This window comes from Vicugna pacos, chromosome 1, assembly GCF_048564905.1.
Source record: "Vicugna pacos chromosome 1, VicPac4, whole genome shotgun sequence".
Classification (NCBI taxonomy): domain Eukaryota; kingdom Metazoa; phylum Chordata; class Mammalia; order Artiodactyla; family Camelidae; genus Vicugna; species Vicugna pacos.
This window is the reverse complement of record NC_132987.1, coordinates 53,055,616-53,075,473: the sequence shown is the minus strand read 5'-3', so window position 1 is coordinate 53,075,473 and position 19,858 is coordinate 53,055,616. Positions and strand designations below refer to the sequence as shown.

Genomic DNA, 19,858 nt, shown 5'->3' with positions numbered 1-19,858 from the left:
CCGGGAAGTGCTACAGTGCCAGCTCTGGAAAGGAGGCAGCCCACCTATCCAGACTCCGTCTCCAGAGGGAGCAGGCCATAAAGCAGAGAGGCAGTGAGCTTAATTGAATTCATGTTTAATAATTACAGGCACCGTGCCCCCCCTTCCCCCTGCCCAGGCAGCAGCAGGGGTGGTGCAGGGGCTGGGGCATATGCCCCCAGCAGCGAGGACGGCAGTCCCAAGAGTGATTTTCAGAAAATAAAAAAAGACCCCAGGGGCAGGCAGTGGTGCCCCCCCCAAGACACACCAAATTTCAAGACTTTATATATAATATATCTCTGTGCCCCAGGGGGAGAAGGACACCTGGCAGCATCCTGGAGGGGGGCCCCAGGCAGCCCCAAGCCATCCTGCCTCTTCAGCCACTTTATTAGCTCAGACACATCGCACTACAGGCACCCACTGCCACCGCCGCTGCTGCCGCCCCACTGCAGTCCGGGCGGCTGGCTTGGCCATCCGAGTGTCCATGGGGCTCCAAGTCCCCGGCCCCACCCACCCTCAGTTGTGGTCAGACTCCTCCTCCTCTGCCTCACGAAGCCATTTGAAGAAAGCTGTGACAGATTTAAGGGCCACGCCCTTGCCCTGCTGCTCAGCTGGGTCCTTGCTACTCTCCCAGCTATAGAAGGCATCCTCCTTCACCACATCCTCGTCATACAGCGCATCAAAGAACATCCGAAGCAGGTCTGCAAGCAGGCAGGATAACAGTTAGAGACATACTCCTCCCACCCACATCCCACCTCCCCAGGGATCCCTCCCCTAAGCTCCACCGTTGAAACAGTCCTGACCCACCGTGTTCACATGTGTCTGGTCATTCCAGAGCGACTAGGTCTCTAACAGGATGCTAATCTCATAATCTAAGAGACTGGTGTGGAAGAATGAGTCACTTGGCCAACACTTAAAACACCTACCCAGCCTCACCCCAGCAGTTTCAAATTTCTCCACTCAAGTTATATATAAATGGAGAAAATTATGCAGAATTTGTACTCCTGAATTTGGGGAATCACAGAAGTCTGAGGTGTATCTCTCACAAAATTCAAGGGTATAACCTGGAACTTCATTCACTGGCCCCCATTACAGATCCTGACAAACTTTTTTTTCTTTTCAAGACATGCCACCCAAAATGTGCTGCTGTGGTATACCTGACAAATCCTTGATCTCAACCTCCTCTTACTTTTCACACATCTTCTGAATACACACACCCTTCTCTGGCCCTGATACTTCCACACAAGCTATATAGCCTTTGCCAGGAACATCCTTTCTCTTGTCACATTTTATCACCTTCCTAGTGCAATTCATTTAGGCTCAACTCAAGCACCCTCTGCTCTGACCCCCTTTCTCCTGCACCCCTAGCTACTCGTCAGCCTTCCGAAGCACTTGGCCTATAGTCCCTGAACATAATCCATCCCATTCCCCACACTGCACTGGCAGTCTTTCCAAAGCAAACATTACATTCCTTAAAGCAAAGGAAGGCTGTGTAGTGAATACATTTCTTCTCAATAAAAGAACAGATCTAGGTCCAGGCCTGGGTGAAACGCAGACTGAGCTGCCTAAAACAAGCTGTAAGCCAGAATGTTCCTCAGGGCACACACACCCTCAAATCCACAACCACTGCCTGTGGACAGCTTCCCACCCCCATCGCACAGCAATAGCAGCAAAGCTTGTTCTCCAAATCCCATGCACACCCACCCTGGGGACCCTATACAATCAAATATCCTCTCTGCCCTGTATTTTCAAGCCCAACTTTCTCTCGTCTAAACACAAAAACATCTTCCTTTACAACCACTATCTCTTTACAGCCCAACAAAAGTGGTTTTTGCTTTTTTTTTTTTTTTTTTTTGCCTTTTGACAAGAGATTGATTGAATTCAAAGAGTTTGTCTACACTCGTTTTCATTTCTTTTATTCCTGGTTCCGTCAAATATTATTCTGTCCTTTTCAATCCAGATTCTTCCCTGTGTTCCACCAAATACTGTTTCTGCCAGGGTGGCTTCCATGTTTTCACACCCCAGAAGCCCTAATTTTCAGGCCTGCTCCTGTGGAACTCTCAAACAGCATCAAGTATTACTGACCACTTCCTTTTCCTAAAATTACTCTGCCTGTTGTTCAAAGGGTTCTGTCCTTTGGTCCCTACCTGTAGGATCTCTACCTCCCTAAGGTTCCATCCAGTGGGCAATCCTATACCCTCCTGTGACTTGCACGTATGTTAGCTGCCCTGTGCCAGCAACTCAAGAGATTGGCCTCCAGCCCTGACCTCTTCCTCTCTCCAAATGAATTCAGATACCCAGCTGTCTACCTGAGATCTGTGATCACCCCCACGCAGGGGACCGAAAACTCAGCATGACCAAACTCAACTTGATCTGGTGTTCCCTACTGCCAGGTGAATGGCACCCTAACATCTCACCTGCTAAAACCATCCTGGGAGTCATATATGACTTCCAATCTCTCATCACCCCCCCACCCCCGGCTAGAGTTATGTTTTGAATCTACCCACTTGTCTCCCATCTCCATTGCCACCAGTGAGGCTCAGCCACTACCAATATGCTCATGATCTGCTGATCCTGCCACATTCACACTCACCCTACTCCAAACCACTATTTCCACTAATGGCCAAGTATGATCTAAAAACTAAGAGAATGTGTAAAATCCTTGCTTAAAATCCCACAAAGGCCTTTCCCTGTCCTTCAGCTAAAGCCTAAAACTCATCCCACAGCTTACACAGCCCTGTATGACCTGCCCACGTCCATCTCTCCACCCATCTTGCTGCACATGACTGGCTGCTGTGCTCTCCCACGCTGGCCTTTCAGCAGTTCTTTTACCTTGTGTCCTCTTTTCTACCGCAGGGCCTTCTTTTACATACACAGTTCTTTCCTGTCAACTCTCCCCCTCCCCTTGTCGATTCCCACTCATTCTCTCTGACTAGGTATACTCCCCCAGAGAGCATCCTGCAGGACCCATCTTCCAACATCATCTGAACCCATGCCAACATGGGAATTATGTTTGACCTAATCAACTGCCAATATCCCAATGTCCTGGCACATACCTATTTGCTGAATACATAACCTCGGGCATGTTAACCTAAGCCTCAGTTTCCCAATAGGGAAAAGGGGGCAACATCATCTACCCTAAACAATAGTTGTGAGAATTGAGGCAAAGAAAAGCATCCCAGCCCTGTGCCAGGCAGAGGGAATACACGATACTTGGGAAATATTACCATTTATCACCTCTGCATTCCAGGCATCTAACAGTTGGCTAGGCACAAAATAATCAATCTTGAAGCCCAGATCTAACTCCTTCCACTTGTAGGTAAGGAAACAAGTGTTGCAGGGGAAAAACTGAACCATCGGGGTATTCTGCTCTCCAATGACCACTCACTTTTCTTGGCTTGAGACCATTTCCACGACTGCCCCCTATGCCTGGTAGCTTCTCCAACCCACCCCCACCCATGTGGCCTGGCTCTTACTGGGAGGCTGTTCTAAGGTCACTACAAGGGCCTGGAGGGCATAAAGCGCCTGCAACTCCTTCTGCTCATCACACAGGTATTTCTGTAGCAGTTTCGCTCGCGCTTTCAGCACCGCAACGTCCACTCGGAGAGGAGTCTCAACTACAGGGAGGAATACAGGGGTAAGTGGAATAATGCACCATCAACCTGGTTCAGAACCAGAGGTAAAAACCAAAACCTCCCACCCTCCACGTGTCTGTTGGGCCCACCCTTGCCCCACTAACTCCCCGGTGCCTCTTACAGATAATTGCGGAATAGCAGACGGTTGTCATGAGGGCTCGAACTAATGTGTTGGATGCTACCTGCTGCTCACTCAGGTTGGACTGTGCAGGAGAAAGAGAAACAAATGGCCCGTAAGTTCTGAATTGTGCCTGAATTCTTGCTGCCCCTACCCACACATCAAGAGCCACATCTCCTTTACCGTCTCCCCCAATATCCAGGAGAAATATACCTCTATCCAGTCAAACACCCGCTGGTTACTGCTGTTCTCCTTCAGCAGCTTCTCCAGCTGCCTGCTCAGCTCCTCGGAGGAGAGCAGCCTCTGGCCAGGGGATTCTGACTCCTCTCCCAAAGTGTACTCCAGCTTCTGCAAGCAAAAAGGCCCACAGTTAAGAGGTAAGTACCTCATGTGAGATGAGGGAAGAGGGAAGAGGCCAGCCCCAAATGCTAGAGTTAACCTAATTCCAGCCGCAAACCTGTGCAGTGATGAATGCACCAACATCCTGGCCTTCAGGAAGAAATTCCTTCCAGCTGAGTCCAGCCTCTCGCCACAGCATCCCCACCTTTTTGGGACCCTGAAAAACATAAGACCAACTTAGTAACTCTTTATCTCCAAGACTCTTAGCAGCTCCACAAATGTCATCTAATAAATACATACTAAAAACCCACTAAATGCCTGCTAGCAGCTCAGGATGCTATAGAGGTACTGAATAGGAACAGTCCGTCCATGCCTATGGTCTAGTACCACAGACATCAGTCAAACAACCACCCATAGTCACAAGAACTCATCCGCCACAGTGCTCAGATCTAGGGGGGATGGCCTGAGAGCCTCTAGGAAAATGTCAATTAGCTGTCGTGAGATTCTCAAAGAATTACTGGACCACAAAAGGTAAACAACCAAATCCATGTATCTCATCCAAGCCTTCCACACGCATCTACGTTTCTTTTTTTTTTTAAATAGCTTAGTTTTCATTATTTCAATAAATTCTTATGGGGGAAACAATTTCTAACAAGTATGCTTATTTGAGTCCCAAGTCCAGAAAATTTTAGAAGCATACATAACCCCTAACCACCCCCAATGCAAATCAGAAATCTTCACGTAAGCAGCAGCCTGAGTCCATTTTCCGTAAGGGGCAAGAGATGACAAAGGCATCACTGTTTCACAGTAACAGATATTCACAGTGATGACATCAACCCATAACAAAATCACCATAGTTCACGGATTTCAAAAACACTCATTTTACCACCACTAAACCTTGAGTTGTCACACAGTTGACACATCATCACATTTGAAAAATATGATCGTAAGTCTTTTCTTTCTTAGCAGTGCGTAAATAAAGTGTCCTATGATCTATGGTACCTTAGAGTCAATTAAATAAATAAGTAGTTCAACATGCTTTTTCTTTTAAACAGAAATTATCCTGCTACATATTTCTACCTAAAAGAATTAACATGATGCTGAAAGAACAATTCTTTTCAATTCAAAGTCTCATTCCTCTAAGTTCTAGATAATTCTTTCAAAACTATTCATCACTAGGTACCATACCCAACTTGCCTTTCCCATTTCACCTTTCCACTTCGCTAGTCAAAATTAACCTTCACAAAGCAGCTTTGGTTCCCTTCCAGGAAGACTTTCTGTCATGAAATTACCAAACAGACACCCCCACCCTCAACCTCACAGTCCTTAAGGCACTCCATTTCAACTACTTATTTCACACTTTACTTCACACTGTTGTTTTTATTAAGCTGTCATTTCTTACTTTTTTCTCTTCCAACTTGTTTCCCAACTGTGTTTTATTCACTGCTGTGTTTCCATTGCATAGTATGTGGTAAATGTTTTAAAAGAGGCTAACTGAATGAATGAATCAATCAACCAAGGGCTTAGGGCCTTAGGTTCCCATTCTCCAGCCTTGGCCAGAACCCAGGACAGGAGCTGGCCTAAGGGAAAAGTGCCAGCCTCGGCATTTCCTCTCCCAAGTACCAACACAGCACTACCATCACCATTAACCCCACCCCACCAAAAGGACCATGAAACTTCTTCAGGGTTACCACCAACAGCCAAAACTGCATGGTGGGACCCCACCAAAAGGACCATGAAACTTCTTCAGGGTTACCACCAACAGCCAAAACTGCATGGTGGGAAGAGAAGCCCTCAACACATGACCCTTAAAAGACTCCCACTCACCATGCTTTTGCACAGGAGCCCCAGGATCTCTATCAACAGGGAAGCAGCCTTGCCCAGGGGTCTCAGAGGTTTTGTAATCTCCCTACAAGAGAAAGTCCAGTGTTGATAGCCTCCCACGCCTTCTCAACACACTATCACACCCTTCCCTAGACCCACGGATCTAAACTGCCAGAGCTCTCTTCCCTCTCCACCCCCTACCCTTCTTCCTGTCTTTACCTCCCCTGAATTCCACCAAAGGGGGGCTTACCTGAACAGCTCCCCCATGGGCACCCCACCATCCTGCAGAATGGGCGTTACCAGTTCTGCTAGGTAGAGCCACACGTGAGGGATGTCAATTTCCATGTCTTCAGCCAATTCCAGGATTTCATACAGCCTGCAAAGAGAATTCAAAGTCAGGTCAACCTAGGAAAGACACCCCACCTAGGAAAGACATACTCCCACCCTCCTTCTGGGCAACAACGGCATGGCTAAAGGATCAACTGTGGAGCCCCTCAGGAACATTTCCTAAATATGGGACAATTATCTCAAGCTAAGCCTCCTTGTCCTTAGGTGGCTCACCCCATCCCTGCCAAAAATAATGCTGGCCAGGACAGCAGAGGAGCCTACACCCTTATCCAAGGTTCCACAGGTCCTAGAAAGGAGGGGAATTACTGGGTATGTAAAAGGAGGCGGCCCTCAGAAGTTGATCATACCCTTGGTAGTACTGAGCAGCAGAGAGGTGCCCGGCACAGAGCAGCTGGTGCAGAAGCCGCCCCATATGCTCACGGGCAATGGCGCTCCGCTCTAGTGTGGACTCGATGCCGTGCCGCACAAAGATGAAGAGCAGCGAGGGCGAGGCCAACTCCTGCACGCACTGCACTGCCTCCTGCAGGGGCACAGGGCACAGGAGGGAGAGCGGTTACTGTCTGGCCCAGACCCTACACCCATGCCTGTCAGCACAGGCCCCTCACCACCCACTGCCAGCGCTCAGACCGCTCCCACTGCCTACCTTCATGTCATTGAGATGGAGGTATTCTTCAATGATGGCCCTGGATTTCTTCTCCAGCTCCTCTTCAGAAAGCGCTGCCTTCGGGGGGCTTACAGGAGGCAGGGCAGCTTCTCGCTTCACTGAGCAGGGAAAAATAGATTAGAGATTCTTCACTTCCAGTCCTCCTAGCACACAGGATCCGGAGCCCTGAAGACAGTCTGGGGACTGGCTAATCCCAAACCAGCCCATACCCTTCCCCACCCTCCCCGTCCCAGACCCTTACCAGCATCCCGCCCACGGTCCCGATCCTCCGTAAGGCTTGCTGCCTTGCGCAGTCCCTCAGGCTGGGAGGGCCGCTCTCTACTCCGCTCCTCCACTTCCTTGCTGAAGCTCCGCTTGGTGGCAGGTGTCCGTGCACGATCAAGCCGGTCCCCACGGTCACCTCCCCGTTCACTCCGCTCTAGGCGGTCTCCTCGGTCCCCAGCTTTCTCACCTCGTTCTCGGCTTAAGCTACTCCTGGAAAAAAGACAGGCACATTATCTCTCACCTGAACTGCCCAGGTACCCTCTCAGTCAACTATCCGACATGCTGAGCAATTGTCAGGCCTTGTCCTTGGCATCAGGAATATGCCCCAGTCTCAGCCAGCTCTGAGCATTACAGGTGTGAGAATTCCTATGGCAACAGCCAAAACCCACTCAGTATTCTCAGTGTGAGGAACAAAGACACCAAGGAAACCTTACCTCTGTACCACACGTCTGTTATCTGTGCTTTCTGTAGGAACTGCTTGTTGAAGGGCTGAGAAGCGATTCAAGGTACTAGTAGCTGGACGAGCAGCTTCTGATGCTGGGGAGGCAGAAAACCCAAATAAAGTCTCTATTTTCTTACATTCTATCTCCTACTGGCCAGTTTAGGACACTTGGTCCCAGTCCTGACACTAAAGTTGCTCACTCCCTAGTACCAAGTACACACTGCCAATATTATCTAACTATTCTATACTGAGAGCCTTCTGTACAGACAAGGCTCTGCCCTCAAGAGCACTGATTAATAACCACTCAGCTCCTTACAGTGGCCTCCATACCTGCATCAGAGGGCTTGGCTCCTGAGCCTCCACTGCTGCCCTTGCCCCAGCTCAATCGCCCTCCAGGTGCAAAAAGCTGGTTGTTAGAATCAATGGAGCCAGGCTGAGGAAGGAAAGGGAGCGGAGGAGAGTCATGGGTCTGACCTAGCCAAAGCCCCAGCCATCCCCCACCACACACAGCTGCAAGTGGCCTAAACTGGGGGCCTGGCATGCTTTTCCTGTAAAGGGCTAGATATTTTAAGCTTTGCAGGCCACACAGTTTCAACTACTCAACTCTGCCACTGCAGCACAAAAGCAATCACAGACAATACTTAGAGGAATTAGTGGGGTTATATTTCCATAAAATTATAGACACTGAAATTAAAATTTTATATAATTTGTCAGTATCATTCACTTTTTGATCTTGTTCAAACATTAAAAAATGCAGAAACTTTCATCCTTAGCTTGTGGGCTGTACAGAAGCAAGGAATGACTGGATTTGGTTTGCATGTCAGTGTCTGACCACCGGTCCAGACCAATGCAAATACATCCCCCTAGAGTTGGCAGTCCTGTCTAGAAATCTAACCAGTTTGTCTTAAGGGAGAAAATTCAGCTATCATCTTCCCAACCTCAGAAAGTGAGGAGACTAAGATCCAAACCTGTGCTTAAGGCCTGTATGACCCCTTTATTCTCCTATCACCCTCTCCAATGCACACACCCCTACCTTTGTGATCTTGGTAAGTCGTGAGGTGTCAATAGGGCGGCTGCCCTTGCTGATGGGGACTGTGTTCCAGCCACCATCATCGACAAGTGGAAGGCCACGGCCTGGGACAAAAAGGAAAGCACATTGGAATAATGAGTAAGTCCCAGCAACCCTGTTCCCCTGGGCTGCCCTCAGTCTCCTTTCCTCAGATCCTCAGTTCCATCATGGGGTCTCAGTGGCCCAGACACGTGGCACTAACAAGAAGTCATCAATGGAAAGCATAACCCCTCACACTGTCCATCCTCAGTCCCAGCCTCAAACTCACTGATGGGTGGGCCTGGAGGGCCACCCCGACGCTTGTCGCTGCCCTTGGCCATTAGCTGCTGCACTTTTATGTGCTCCCGATGCTCCTCCATCTCAGCCTCCTTGTGGATCTGGTCAATTGTCTTGGGACCCTGGTCCCCTCGGCGTGGCACCCAATTGCTCTGTGGGGACAGGCCAGTCACAAGATAATTACATCAGAGAGGGCCAAACAGTGTCAGGATCTGGTGGCTATGGGGTCAGAGGCAGCAGACAAACAGTGCAAACGAGAGGACGCATACCCGTCGCAGATCCAGTACATCTTGCAGCATAAAGCGGATCCGGGATGAAGTCTTCTTTTCCTTAATGATTTTTTCCATCTGGTTGAAATACTGATCCATTCGGGGCTAGCAAAAAGCAAAGGGATCAGGTCAGGAACTTCTAAGACCTCACCTCTCAGCTATAGGCCCTGCCCCTCCACAGGCCTCAGCTCCACCACTGTGCCTCAGTGACCTACACACAACAGCTGCAGAGGGTGCTTGTCAGTGGACAGCATACCACATGTGCTCTCCCATATCCCTCTCCCATATCCCAGGACCCCTACCTTGGCCTTTTCAAAGTCCAGGTCTTTGCCAATGGTGGTGAGCAGACGGCAAAGGCATTCGAGGGACTCTTCATCATGGTTCTTAAGTAGTTTAACCACACAGTCGTGCATTATCGCCTCCGTTAACATCTTCAGTTTGAACAACTCCCCAATGAACTTTATGTTCCCTAAAGAACGCCGCCGGGCAATGTCTCGAGCCTCTTCTAGCTCTTCCTTCAGGCGTCCCCGTTCCTCTGCCTGCCGGTCATGGGACAGGGATCACATCAAAAAGAAACCCAGCCGCTTGGCTAAAACCGTTCTCTCCTCCACTAGCTAGATTTCTAAACCTAGCAGCAAGAACTCATGTCCTAAGGCAGAGAAACCCCTCAAACACCACTAACCCCACCCCAACTTCTGCAGCTGAGTAACATCTGGGTGGGCAGTGGAATTGGGGGATTTTCTCTCACCGTAGCAGCTTCATCCATCTCTTTTTGCTTCTTCTCAAAAACCTCATCATCATCTTTGTCCTTTTCAAACTCCTTCTGACATCGATTCAACAACAGTTTCCGGAAGTTCACAGTCACTGTTGGCTTTTCTGTAGTGGGCACTTTCAGCTGTATGTCAAAGAGAATGTCACACTCAGACCAGTCCAGGGCAGAGAGAACCCTCCAAGAGTCTCCAACTACCTGACCCAGGAAGACCTCTGGCCCTGGCTCTGCCTCCTTCTGGCTGCCACCAACAGCACAGGCTGGAGGAGAACCAAGAAGCTGGACTCAGAGTCTTAGGAAGAGAAATGAGAAGCTAGACCACTTAAAAAACAGTGGAAACTAACCGCCATGAGGCAGCGGCACATGTTGGCATAGGCCACAGAGAAGTTGGGCTCTGAAATGGCCTTCTCGAAGATAAGGTCAATGACCCCTTTGAGGCGTTCCTCAGTGTCAATGGCCAGCTGCGTCACTTGCTTCATCAGCTGCTGGAACATCTGGGGTGTCAGCTTATTCAAGATGGAGCGCACCCTGCGGAACAGGTCCTGGGAGGAGAGGGGACAGAGAAGACATAGGATCCAGTGAAGTTCTCAGAAGAACAGGGGCCACTGGGAGGGATGGAGAGGTTGGTGGGGACTTAGATAGAAACTAGTGATGAGAATGGACAGAGGCAAAGAAGGTAAGGCTGGCTCAGAGGGCAGACCTTGGGAAGACATGGAGACCAAAGCACAACTTGCAGGTACCTGGGTTTTGCTACCATCAGCATCCTCTTCCCCTCGGTCCTTATCGGCTGCCGTCCGCTTGCTGCTGGGTTTCCAGGCCTTCTCAGCTTTGTTCAGCTTTATATCTTCAGTCATTGACACTGTGGCAATAATCTTGCGTGGTTCCTTTCGGGGCCCCTGCTGAGAGCGCCGGGGTCCCAGACCAGCCTGCTAAGCAAGAGATGGGGAGAAGACACAGAACTAGTTAGCACAACCTGTGACACCACTACCACACACTCCAAGGCAGGCTTCTCCCCACCCCATAATGACATACAGGGAGTCACCACCCCCACTCCCCTTGCCAGTCCCACTCACCGGCCCTCGGGGCAGCTCCCCACCTGGCCCACCCCTTGGGGGCCCACGGCTGCTAAGGGCTGGTCGGCCAAGGTTGGCAAAGGACGGAGTGAAGTCTGGGCCACAATTTATGCCTTGAAGTCTAGTAGGATCCAGTGACCGCAATGGTGTCTTATTGGCCTGTGAAAAGGATAGGGAAGGTTATCAGAAACAGGCTAGGGCTACTGACCACTCTTTCAGGACCTCGGGCTCCTCCTCAAGCCAGCCAACCAGCCCAAACTCTCCCTTTCCCTCAAGCCTACCAACCTTATCCAACACCACGTCACTGATATGGGGCAATCCCTCTGGCTTCTGCATACTGGCAAATATGAACTGAAAGCCAAGCAGGAACTCACGGTCGTAACGCTTTTTCTCCTCAAGGTTTAGAGGCTTCCACTGATCTGCAAGGAAAACAGGATGAAGCAATCACACTGTTCTCTCCTGAGGCCCTGACAAGAACACCTAGCCCTTCTCAACCCCTCCTACAGCATACCTGACTTATATTCATACTTCTGTTCCCCGGGCTGAATGTTCTCAGCATTTTGAATCTTGTCTTCCTTTGAGTCCCAGGTCTCATCTGCCTCCTCAGGCCGTGGGGGCACACTGGTGCCCTCAGGCTCTGGGCTGGAATTACTGCCTACAGGAGGCTGATTTTCCACTTCTGGTACTCCTGGGTTCACCTGTAACCATTGGACATTCTGTTTTGGTTGCAGTGTGACCACTTCCATACTCAAACCTTGCCCTTCTCCCTCTGCTACTTTCTGCTCCCTTACCTCCTTGAAAGCATCCAGAAGGTCTCCTACAGTCTCCTTCTTATTGAGCTCCTTAATCTTCCGTCTCCTCTTTGGCACAGATACTGCCACTATTTAGGGGATTAAAAAAAAAGAGTGGGAAGAATTTAAGGAATACCCCTAACCCCTAGGAAAAATAAAAAGTAGCCACTGTACAGTAATTCCTTTTTAAGTCTCTAGATTTAAAATCCTTTAATTTAAATTACTTAAAAGCCCTTAGGTTCCATTACAGGGCTTCTCTGACCCAGACACAAAGGCACAAATGGGAGATCACCAATGAAGAACAAGAACCCCACCCTCCAACCTGCCCCACCTCAACCATCCAGCCACACCTTACCTTTGGTGGCTGCTGCTGCCTCCAAATTCTGGGACTGGTGAGCTGGGAGAGGGGTGCTCTCCGGGGGGAGTGGTTCCTCTCCACCCTTCTCACTCTCAGGTTCTCCTGCTTCTCCTTCTTCTTCCTCTTCTTCCTCTTCCTCCACATCCTCCTCCTGAGCAGGGGAAGCAGCTGAGGGAGCCACAACTGGAGTGGCAGCTAGGACAGTAGGGGGAGCCACTGATGCTGTAACCTCCTTGGTCTGCTCCTCTGGCTCACTGACCGGGCTTAAGTCCACAGCTGGTGGTGAGGGGGCTCCATTGAGCAGTTCCTCAGGTTGGGCAGTTGGAGCAACAGGCATGGGGGATTCAGAAGGACAAACCGAGGGAGGGAGAGGGGCAAGCTCCGGGCTTGACTCCACCTCTGGTTCCAAATCTTCAGATGGGACCGTGCCATTAGGCTCAGGAAGAATTTCCACCTTGTGAGATGCCAGGGGGGTGGCAACCTGGAGAGGACTGGAAGGGAACTCAGATTCTGAAACTTGTTTGCTAAGCGTCACTTCTACTTCCAGTATGGGTTCAGCAAGGGGAGCAGGTTCTGGAGAGAGGCAGTATGGCTCCCCAGGTTCACAGGGCATGGGGGTTGTTGATTCTTCTACAGACATCTGTATCATCCCCGTTGTCATAGTGTCCCCAGGAATAGACCCCAGGACTGCAACATTAGGCTCAGACCCCGGTTCCAAGATTGGGGGTGGTGATGGGGTCGGAGAAGGTGATGAAGGCTGGGATTCTGAAGGGCTGTGCTCTGGGCCAGGCAGCCCTGGCCGGTCCCCAATGATTGCTCCCTGCGACCGGTCATCTGCACCACGGGAAGAACGAGTAATTAAAGGCAAGTCTTTCACTGCTGTTGTTCCTCCTCCCAGTCAAAGCATTCCCAGCCTAACACCTCCCGCTCTGCCATAATCTTCTCCCACCTAGGTCTTTTCCATTCTCATCTAAAATCCAATCCACCCTCACTCAAAAATCCCACTACCCAAAACCTAAGTCAGCCTTCTCTGGCACCCGGTTCAAGTTGCTCCACTTCCTTGGCATTCTAAATTGTTTCACCCCTTTCCCCATTAAAAGCTCTGCCCCATCTGCTTACTTACCTGGCCGGACAATGACAGCAACCTGGGGTGTCTCCCCATTAGCCTGAGGCTCCAGACCGCCTCCCGTCTGCAGGACACAAAGGGTTACCAAGTTTGCCCTGAAGAGTCCCACAACCCTTCTTTACTAGAGTCATTTCTACTTTAGCTCTGCCTAGAAATCCAGGAAAGCAGGGAAATAAATCCCTCAGTTGAAGAAAAGATCAAGGAACCTGGGGAGTCTAGGACAGAAAAGCCATCCCAGCCAGGGCATCACTCAAAGAACAGACAGTACCTGGGGAGGAGTGGGTGTGGAGGCGGTACGAGCCCCAGACATGATCTCCTCTGTGATATCCTTCCCTCCTTGATTTGGATCTCGAATTCGGATCTGGGAAAAGAAAGCTATGGGATGAGTGGGAAGCAGGAGGAGCCCATCTCTCCACCCTGCCCCACTCCTAAGACTCCAGGCCAACCCCTCAACCTTCCACCGGGAAGCAGGTGGGTGAGTGCAAGAAACCCCATGAGTTCTACTGTCAACCCATCCAGCTGCTCTTGTAGTCCCTGCCCTGGCCCCCATCCCTAAGACACCCCTGACCTCACAGAGCAGCCACGGGCATCACAATGCCCCTCCCTCCCCTAACCCTGCCCCACCAGCAGTCCCCGAGGCAGTGGCTGCACACCCTGGGGACAAGGACCCCCTTCTAGCACCCATCCAGCTTACTTGTGGCTTGTCTGCCTGATCTCTGGGGGCAGGGCCCAGATCCAGAGGGTGGAGCCAGGGTGACTCAGCGGCTTCCCCAGCCCTGGCACCCTATTCTGGGCACCACGCCCAGGGCTTGAGGATTGAGCAGAGGCGGAGGCCTCAAGAGCTTCCAGGATTGGGGGGGGATGGGGGGGTGGGGCCGCAGAAAACAAACCATTTCCAAGGCTAGCCACCAGAAACCCAAAACCAAACTTAGATCTTTCAGACCCCAGAACCAAGGTCTCTCAGGAATTTCCCCACCAGCTACCTCAATCTTCCCGTGAGCTGCTCCTACACTGGAATCTTAGTTACCTTAAAGAATCTGAGCACTTCACAGATCCCCATTCTCTGCCTACTCTCACCTGAAGATCTCCCTCAACTTCCTGCTCCCTGACCCACAATGTGCTTGACCTTGATTCTCCCTTTCCAAGATATCCTAGAGCCCCTTTCTGCTACTCACCGTCTTCCGCTCCCTCTTGGGAGCAATCTGGGGTGGCTGGCTCATCAAAACCGGGGCGGGGGCCACACCAGTGGGAAACTGCTGCACACCCTGGGCTGGGTAGTAGGCCCCAGCTTGAGGGGAGAAGAGGGGGGGACACAGAAAGGAAGAACAGTGGCAGTGTCAGGGCCCAACCACATACAAATGCCTATTTGAACCCCACCCACCACCCAAGAACCTCTCATCACCCACAGGCGGCCCTGTGCCCTGCCCCACCTCCCTCCCCAAGGGAACTAGGTGTCTATCAAAGCTGGGGAACCAGTCTGAACTGCGTTTACAAGAATTCCTGACACTGACACACACACACCCCTTGTAGGCAGGCACTCCTTCCCCACCACACACTAGCTACCAGGACTACGTCTGTTCTTCTTCTACCCCATAAGGTACGGTGTTTGCACCCCACCCCCAGCAACACATACACAAATACTCTGAGAGAGCAACTACTTAACCTGAAACAGAATCAGGTCTTTGGCTGGGAATGATAAAAACAGATTTGCCAACCCTGTTCCATTCAACCTGAGTCCAGTTCCAGTCTCCAGCCCTTTGCTAAAGGGGCAAGGAAACAAAAAGTAACATTATGAACCGGGCCCAGGATGAGGAAAACTTCCTTAAAGCAATGGTCTCCAAAATGGGATACATTCTTTAATCTCATCCATAATCTCTACTTGTTTGTTTTTGACAAGCAACATGAGTGTTATTTGTTTAAATTGTGCATACATATAAACAAACAAAAGCATACATGTATTACAGGTACATACTCAAAATTTTTCCTGATGATCAAAAAATTTTGGAAACCACTGCCATAAAGAACAGACTAATCCTTTCCTAGAACATAAATGAAAAACAGCTACAAAAACCTCCCAAATCCATGTTACATCGGTTCCCCCCAACCATGGAATGAGAGTCACAGGAAATATTTATTAACAGGCCCTCAAACTGATGCCTAATCTATATCCCTTGACACGGGGAGGACTCCAACTCTCAGCAATGGTATAAAATCCCCTTCCCACCAACCCCCCAGTACCAATTACATATTAAGCACCAATCCCTACTATCTCTTAACTCTATCATTTTTAGACCAAGAGACAAGCCTGGGAAAGGTCTTAGGAATTAGTAAGCAAGTTTAAACGCTCCCTGGGGCACACTCTCACCTGACTCCCTCCCCTGCTTACCGTAGGTCCCAAACTCTGTAGGGCTTGCACCTGGATAGAAGCTTGGGGCTCCCGGCTGCACAGGATACTGCTGTGTTGGGACAACATATGTAGAACGTCCCTGGTGGAGGGGAAGGGGGAGAAGGAGGGGAAAGGAGTTGAGGGAGCTATGAATACCACAGACTACAAAGAGAACGTAAGGCAAGACAAGCCAAGCCAACTCTGGGTAATGACCAGAAAGAAGTCCCACCTCTCAAGAAGAGATGGGACTAGAGGGTCAGGGTAGGGGAGGTAAGGGTAGGGATACAAGGTTCTGTAGCTTCCAGCCTCACCTGTCCAGGGATGTAGTAGGCCCCCTGGGAGGCTGGGTAGGAGATCTGGGAAGGGATCATCATTACTTGGGATCCAGCAGGGTAGACATGGGCAGCAGGGCCAGGGCGGGCAGGGGCTGCACTCTGCACTCGGGAGGCTGCACTGCTCGGGGGCTGGGCCCGGCTAGGGTAGAAGTGCTGTCAGGAGGGAGGAAGGCAGTTGGCATTGGGAAGGGGAGAAAGTGGACAGCAAACTGGCCATTGCAGTACATCTGTAGTCTGGAGAGAAGTACCAGGGGCTTCGGAGCATGGGGACCAACACTTCCAAGACCCACTTGACCAACTGATGGTTAAGTGGTCTCTTGTACTCACATGTGCCCTCCAAATTCAGGTACACACTTCGCACTCTATATTTACTCCCTCCCTGCCATGCATACTCACATCACCTCCACCAGGCTATCCCTCTGCAGAGATTTCCTAACATTCAGACGCATCATGCCTGAGTAAAGCCTCTTTCAGCAACATACTCCCCAGCATGCATTACTCCATCCTAAGGTACTGAGAAGCTAACCACTAACATGCAACAGTCTCCCAGTTCCCAGGTACGCATTCTGCAAGATTTACCCCTAACATGCATTGGTCAGCTTCAGACTGAGGACCTGGATCGCAAACAAATCCCCACCCTGAGGACCCCCAGTCCCTGTGTCTAGTCCTTGACTAGGGTAGATGATAAGGGTGAGACCAGGAGAGTCCAGGATTAGCAAAGGGGTATTACCTGCAGAGACCTGAATCCTCCCTGAGAGCACATGGGGACAGGAAAGAAGAGAATTATCCCCAAGGTGATGGGGGGGTGGGATGAAGGAAGCAGGACAAGAATCCTCTCTCACTTAGTGAGGAAGAATTTAGAGAACAGAGAAAGGCAAGAACCAACTGGAGGGTATTCTGCCAGTCCAGAGAAAGAAGGGATGGGATTGGAGCAATGGCAACCTCCCAGTAAGAGGAACTAGGAAGCAGGAGTTGGCAGTGGAGCCCAAAGCACTGCTCCCAATTCTCAAGGCACCAGGACCGCTAGTAATGCCATCCCCACAAACTACGTACTCCCCAAGGGACCATCCACTGTAAATAATCAATAGTGCAAAGTGCAGAGCTGCATGAAAGAACATATAGCAACTGTCAGGAAACTGGGTAGGTACAGAGCCTTCATCGTTTCCATCCTAGGCCCAAACTGGCCTAAGCTTTACATGGCTTCCACCCAGGCCCCTTACTCCCCTCCCCACAGCCCCTCACCTGGCGGGGCTGAGAAGGCGTGTTCATTTGTGTCGCTTGAGGCGTACTGAACACCACCGGTGCTGTCTGCCCCGGGGGAAACGCTGGCTGAAGGGGGGGAGACCAGAATTCAGCAAGACGGGAAACCCGGGTGGGGCAGAAACTCAAGCTGGTGAACTAAGGGGAGCAGATCCGTGGCAAGAGCCTCTACAGTCCACATGTACCCTCCCCATGACAGCCCCTGGGAACAGCCCAGGGGCCTTGTCTCAATTTGGCAGCAGGAAGCTGCACTTTGCCCTGACACAGAAAGGGGTGGGAAAATCCAGAGGCTGAAACCTGTTCCTGACCCAGCTGCCTGGTCTCCCCCACCCCCACCCCCGTCTCTCCTAATTCCTCCCTAATTACCTGTGGGAGTCCAGGGGATGGGGCAGGTGGGGGGCCTGTGGGCTGTGGAGCTTTGTTCATTTCATTTGGTGCCACATCAGGGTCCCCCCAGCACCTGTTGGGAAAGAGTGGAGCTCGGAAAGGGGAAGGGACCCAAGCTTAAGGCAAATGGAATGGGGGAGGGGTTGAAGCAAGGGCTAGGTCCCACACCGAGCCCCGGAGGTGCCAAGGAGGTGAAGGAGCAGAAGAGATCCAACTTATGTCCCCACCAACACCTTGTCAAACCCGCATCACCTCCAACCACCCCCCTGATCTGCTGAAACAGACCCTCACTCACCCCCTCGGTTAAGAATAAATCCACGGTGCGGCCTACAGGTTCTGGGCATCCGAGGGCCTGGGGTTGGGAGGTGAGGGGTATCAACCTGGCTCCGCGGGGCCCAAGACCAACCAGACCGGAAATTCCAGGTCTCGCTGGCACCAGGCTCCCGGATCACAAACGGAGCTAGTAGCTTCGGCCGTGGTGTCCCCACCCCCCACCCGGGGACACCGGGTTCGGGGCCTGGCCCAGGGGCACACAAGGCACGCCTGCCGCGGATGGCTGCGGGGGCACCCGCGCGAGGCCAGAGGCCAGGCCTGCCGCCGCCCAGCAGTGGAGGCCAGGAAAGGCAGCAGTCGGGCCGTAAGAGGCCAGGCGGGCGGCAGCCGAAGAGGACCCGCTTTGAAACAAGTGAGGGTCGGCCCGGAGGGCGGGCGGGGCCGGGGGCTCCTCCCTGCCCGCCGCCGCCGGCTCCCTCCCCTGCGCCCTCCCTGCGCAGCGCCGGCCAGTGCCAAAGAACAACGTGTCACTTCCCGGCGGCCGGGCCGCAAAGGGGGGAGGGGGCGACAGGCCAGGAGCCGCGGTGCCTGCGCCCGCGGAGCCTCCTCGGGTCGGGCCGAGGTGGCACTTAGCGGCCGGGGAACCCGGCGCCCTCCCAGCCCGCGGGGACCGCATATTCCGGCCCCGCGCTCCTCCACCCCCACCCAGCAGCCAGGCTGGGCCAGGCCGGGCACACGTGGGCCGGGGATCGGGCCCTGGCGGGCCGGGGCCCGGGCTAGGGCCGCGGGGCCAGGGCGCCGGGGCGGCGGCGCAGGGTAGCCGGTCCCGGCCCGGATGGCGGCGGATGCGGGGGGAGGGGGTGGGGGGGCCGGGTCGGGCCCGGACATGGCGGCTTTACCTTCAGTCTCCTTCAGTCCGCGCGGCCGAGCCCCACGCAGCCGCACAGACGTAGTCCACAACCATTTCCGGCTCCCCGCACGGATCCCGCTCGGCGGCCACCGCTTCTCCGCAGGCGCAGCCGGCGCCCCCACGTGACCGGCGCAGAGGGCGGAGCCGCGCCGGGCGCTGCGGAGCACATGGGATTTGCCCCGCCTCGTCATGTGACAGCCAGTGCCCGCCCCCGTGTCCCCTCCCGAACTTTGGAACTCTCAGACCGACCCCCCTCAGCGTCTCTGTTCCGTGGTTCTTTAGTTCATTCATACTTTGAGCAAGCATTTATTGAGTGCATACTGCGTGCCAGGCGAAGTCCTGGCTCGGGGCTGAAAATACTGAAATTAAAGACTCAGTGCTGCTTAAGTAAATAATGGTACGAATACGGAAAGAAATACAAATTAGGCAGCCTTTGAAAATAATGTAGATTAGAACATTGAGAAACCTATTAAATTGAATGCTATGCTAAAAGGATGGAAACATTCTGACTAGGGAATTAGTAGATTTGTCTTTTATAAAGATCAGCCACTCCCAGGGAGGAACTGAAGTCAATCATGGAAAGTTCACTAGTGAGGGAAGAAGTAATTCCAAAACCCCTCCCTGCCCAGTAGCCAGAAGATTTTGTACGCCTGAAGGGACATACTAGAGTCAAATCTCAGAGTCTCAGAGTCAGCCTGGATTTTACTTCAAACTCTGCTATTTATTCTTTGGCGATGTACCTACTACCAGAATACTTAGAACATGTTGTGAAATGGGGAGATTTGAAACTAGGCGATCTGGCTCAAGTCTGAGCTTTTACCCACATGCTTTCACTCTATTGGATTGTGGGGATTAAAGGAGTTAATTCTTGTGAAAGTGCTTAAAACAGTGCCTAAGTACCTAGTAAAGGCTGTTTTCTTTCTC

General features: G+C 51.8%; 1 protein-coding gene and 2 non-coding genes across 12 annotated transcripts; all 3 read right to left on the bottom strand.

The window, feature by feature from the left end:
- Positions 1 to 99: 99 nt before the first annotated feature.
- Positions 100 to 19,074, bottom strand: EIF4G1 (eukaryotic translation initiation factor 4 gamma 1). 10 transcript variants are annotated; one of them, XM_072962137.1, is made up of 33 exons: positions 18,924 to 19,074; positions 18,047 to 18,103; positions 17,731 to 17,824; positions 17,347 to 17,433; positions 16,081 to 16,257; positions 15,770 to 15,869; positions 14,559 to 14,671; positions 13,652 to 13,744; positions 13,381 to 13,447; positions 12,255 to 13,091; positions 11,900 to 11,988; positions 11,620 to 11,806; positions 11,394 to 11,527; positions 11,109 to 11,267; positions 10,776 to 10,964; positions 10,380 to 10,577; positions 10,015 to 10,161; positions 9,569 to 9,805; positions 9,267 to 9,371; positions 8,990 to 9,149; positions 8,686 to 8,786; positions 7,983 to 8,085; positions 7,645 to 7,747; positions 7,188 to 7,420; positions 6,926 to 7,044; positions 6,630 to 6,802; positions 6,185 to 6,310; positions 5,938 to 6,019; positions 4,229 to 4,327; positions 3,985 to 4,119; positions 3,775 to 3,856; positions 3,495 to 3,635; positions 100 to 719 (listed from the first exon to the last, which is right to left on the bottom strand). In XM_072962137.1, exons 3-33 carry the CDS (start codon positions 17,788 to 17,790, stop codon positions 535 to 537), a joined length of 4,821 nt encoding a protein of 1,606 aa, XP_072818238.1. In that variant the 5' UTR covers positions 17,791 to 17,824; positions 18,047 to 18,103; positions 18,924 to 19,074; the 3' UTR covers positions 100 to 534. The 10 variants fall into 10 exon arrangements, with proteins under 10 accessions (XP_072818238.1, XP_072818244.1, XP_072818250.1 ...); XM_072962143.1 differs by having other exon boundaries at positions 10,776 to 10,961; XM_072962125.1 differs by having other exon boundaries at positions 388 to 719; positions 11,620 to 11,824.
- On the bottom strand, positions 8,866 to 8,941 carry LOC116282911 (small nucleolar RNA SNORD66). Its single transcript, XR_004192452.1, has one exon. It is a non-coding gene; the product is annotated as a small nucleolar RNA SNORD66 (small nucleolar RNA).
- LOC116282912 (small nucleolar RNA SNORD66) lies at positions 12,123 to 12,199 on the bottom strand. The gene has a single exon (XR_004192453.1). It is a non-coding gene; the product is annotated as a small nucleolar RNA SNORD66 (small nucleolar RNA).
- Positions 19,075 to 19,858: the final 784 nt, after the last annotated feature.

Bases quoted from the DNA above. Each gene is read 5' to 3' on its own strand.
- EIF4G1 (XM_072962125.1), bottom strand. From the start codon at position 17,790: ATGAACAAAGCTCCACAGCCCACAGGCCCCCCACCTGCCCCATCCCCT. The intron at 9,150-9,266 runs GTATGCGTCCTC...CTGTCCCCACAG, and splicing joins ATGTACTGGATCTGCGACGG to AGCAATTGGGTGCCACGCCG. The intron at 720-3,494 runs GTAAGAGCCAGG...GCCTGCTTGCAG, and splicing joins GACCTTAGAACAGCCTCCCA to ACCTGCTTCGGATGTTCTTT.